This window comes from Myotis davidii, unplaced genomic scaffold (genome assembly GCF_000327345.1).
Source record: "Myotis davidii unplaced genomic scaffold, ASM32734v1 scaffold167, whole genome shotgun sequence".
In the NCBI taxonomy this organism is placed as follows: domain Eukaryota; kingdom Metazoa; phylum Chordata; class Mammalia; order Chiroptera; family Vespertilionidae; genus Myotis; species Myotis davidii.
This window is the reverse complement of record NW_006300048.1, coordinates 5,804,441-5,807,297: the sequence shown is the minus strand read 5'-3', so window position 1 is coordinate 5,807,297 and position 2,857 is coordinate 5,804,441. Positions and strand designations below refer to the sequence as shown.

Genomic DNA, 2,857 nt, shown 5'->3' with positions numbered 1-2,857 from the left:
AGGGAAGTGAAACTGAAAGCAGAGAGACCAATCTGAAAGCTAAGCTGATTCAGTAAAAATCTGATCCAGGAAATAAATGAAGTACCACACTGAAGGAGAAGTGGAGGGACTGGAGACAAAAGGATAGGAGAGGGATTGGGGAATTATTTAGAAGATACAGAAAATGGTCTCAGTGCCTAATTGGATATGCAGGGTGATGGAGAGGATTGAATCGATGATGACTTCCAGTTTTCCAACCTCTTGGGCTAATAGTATTCATTAAAGGCTATGACCTCTAAAAGGGTTTGAATACCCTTTGAAGAATTCAAGACAACCTACTGGAGTAAAAGAAAAAAAAAGCAGAATTCCATTTACATTTTTCTGTTTTTTAGTACCTATTTGTATGTGTCTTATAACGCAGACAGTAAACGAATACAGTAGTATTTGTACATAACTTTTGGGGAACTTGAGGTGCCTACAGAACATTTAGGCAATAAATTTCAGTGGGTAATAAGGGTCTAGATCAGTGATGGTGAACCTATGACACGCGTATCAGAGGGGACACGTGAACTCATATTTTTTTTTATTGATTTTTCTTTGTTAAATGGCATTTAAACATATAAAATAAATATCAAAAATATAAATCTTTCTTTTACTATGGTTGCAAATATCAAAAAATTTCTATATGTGACATGGCACCAGAGTTAAGTTAAGGTTTTTCAAAATGCTGACACACCGAGCTCAAAAGGTTCGCCATCACTGGTCTAGATCAACAAGACTGTCCAATAGAATTTTCTGCGATCATGAAAATGTTCTAATTATATACTGTCCAATACGGTAGCCAGTAGCCACCTATGGCTATTGAACACTTGAAATATGGCTAGTGCACTGAGGAACCTAAAATTTTTTTTGTTTATTTAAATTTAAATAGCCACATGTGGCTAATGGTTACCATATTGGAAAGCACAGATCTAAACTTAGAAACCGACCCATTTAATAAGGGTCTGTTCATTTAATAAGAGCTTGTACTGGCTAAGCTTGTTACATACATTTTTAAACAATTTCATCATCCCAACTACCTCACTCAGTAGAAAGTTTTATGCAGGCACACCTCAGTGCCAGACCTCCCCAATAATGTGAATCATAATCTTTTTTCTATTTTTTAAATTTCTTTATTGATTAAGGTATTACATATGTGTCCTTATCCCCCCAGAGCCCCCTCCCCATGCCCTCACCCCCTTGTTGTCTGTGTCCATTGGTTAGGTTTATATGAATGCGTACAAGTCCTTTGGTTGATCTCTCCCCCTTTCCCCACCCTCCCCTGCCTTCCCTCTGAGGTTTGCTGGTCTGATCAGTGCTTCTCTGTCTCTGGATCTGTTTTTGTTCATCAGTTTATGTTGTTCATTATATTCCATAAATGAGCATAATCATAATCTTTTTTGCTGGTGGAGATCTTGCCTTCAATTGGTAAACTCGCAACATCTGTGAAATGCAGTAAAGTGGAGCACAATAAAATGAGGCATGCCTGTGAAAGAAAAGAGTAAGGCCTTCCTTTATCCTTTTAATAGTTAAAGTTTATATTGCAAAGAAGAGCATATTTGCTCTGAAATATGTGTACTTTCTAGATATTCTCTTTTGGAAGAGAATACTTATGCACTTTTCATAACCAAACTTTTCATAACCAACACTTTTATATTTTTCTTTCAGATGGCTTGCTATGTTAGAGATTGAAATGTGTATTATTTTATTATTTTATTATTATGACTGCAGTCTTCTGGACCCATTGCCAAAACAGGTGAGTATTTCCAGAATTTTGAATAGTATGGCTTTTAAATTCGATATGAACTCTCATCCCTGGGTTTTATTTTTTGTTTATCTTTTTAAAAATTGTTATTATTGAAAGTATTATAGATGTCACCATTTTCCCCCCATTAACCCCTTCTAGCCCATACCCAGGCCTTCACCACACTATTGTCTGTGTCCATGGGTTATGCATATACTAGTATATGTGTACAAGTTCTTTCATTTATCTTTTCCCACCCATCCACCCACCCCCACCTTCCCTCTGAGATTCATCAGTCTGGTCCATACTTCTATGTCTCTGGATCTACTTTGTTCATCAGTTTATGTTATCACCCCTTGGTTTTAATTAGTAGAGATAAGCTACTCATTCCCTCTCTTAGACCTGATCTTAACAGGTGTCTAGCATTGAACCAAACTAAGAAGATACTCCCTTAATTCTGCATCTAATCTCTGTACTCCATCATCACAAGACCAGGACCCAATAGCAGTATTTCAACCACTTAGTGTTGGGACCTCTTCAATGAATTTACCGATGGTAACCCCTCTTCTTGCGTTAGATAAACATGGCCTTGATATCGGGCTTGTTTCCCTAGAAAGATATGTCTGTGGGTCCAAAAGTGAACCATCAGTTTTGGAGGCAGGTTGTAGCCCTGGATCCATTTATGGAAGAAAACTAACCCAATGTAAAAACAGTGGACAAAAGTGAAAAGGCCATGACCTTTCCAACCTCTGACCATTGAATGTTCCCATCATTTTCTATAGTTCTGTTTCCTAGACCAACAGCTCTCAAACTGGTGGGAGCATCAGAATCACCTGGGGGCTTTGTTACAATACAGAATACAGGCCCCACCCCTAGATTTTCTGATCCAGTGTGTCTGGGGAGAAGCTCAAGAATTTGCAATTCTAACAAGTCCTGGTCCTGCTGATGCTGCTGGTCTGGATACCACACTTTGAGGACCACTGTCCAAGGGGAAATGCAATTTAAGTCCTAAAGTTTGGAAGTCATTTTGAAAATTCTGGATAAAAGGTGCTATTTAAACTGAAGGTGCACTCGAAGGGGTATTCACATAGCATT

The 2,857-nt window shown here is 38.1% G+C and overlaps 1 protein-coding gene across 1 annotated transcript in view; it reads left to right on the top strand.

The window, feature by feature from the left end:
- Positions 1 to 2,857, top strand: part of LOC102753466 (24-hydroxycholesterol 7-alpha-hydroxylase) — a 71,611-nt gene that overhangs the window by 65,604 nt on the left and 3,150 nt on the right. The window contains 1 exon segment of the mRNA XM_006776413.2: positions 1,687 to 1,774. Coding sequence (XP_006776476.2) covers positions 1,687 to 1,774 — 88 coding nt within the window.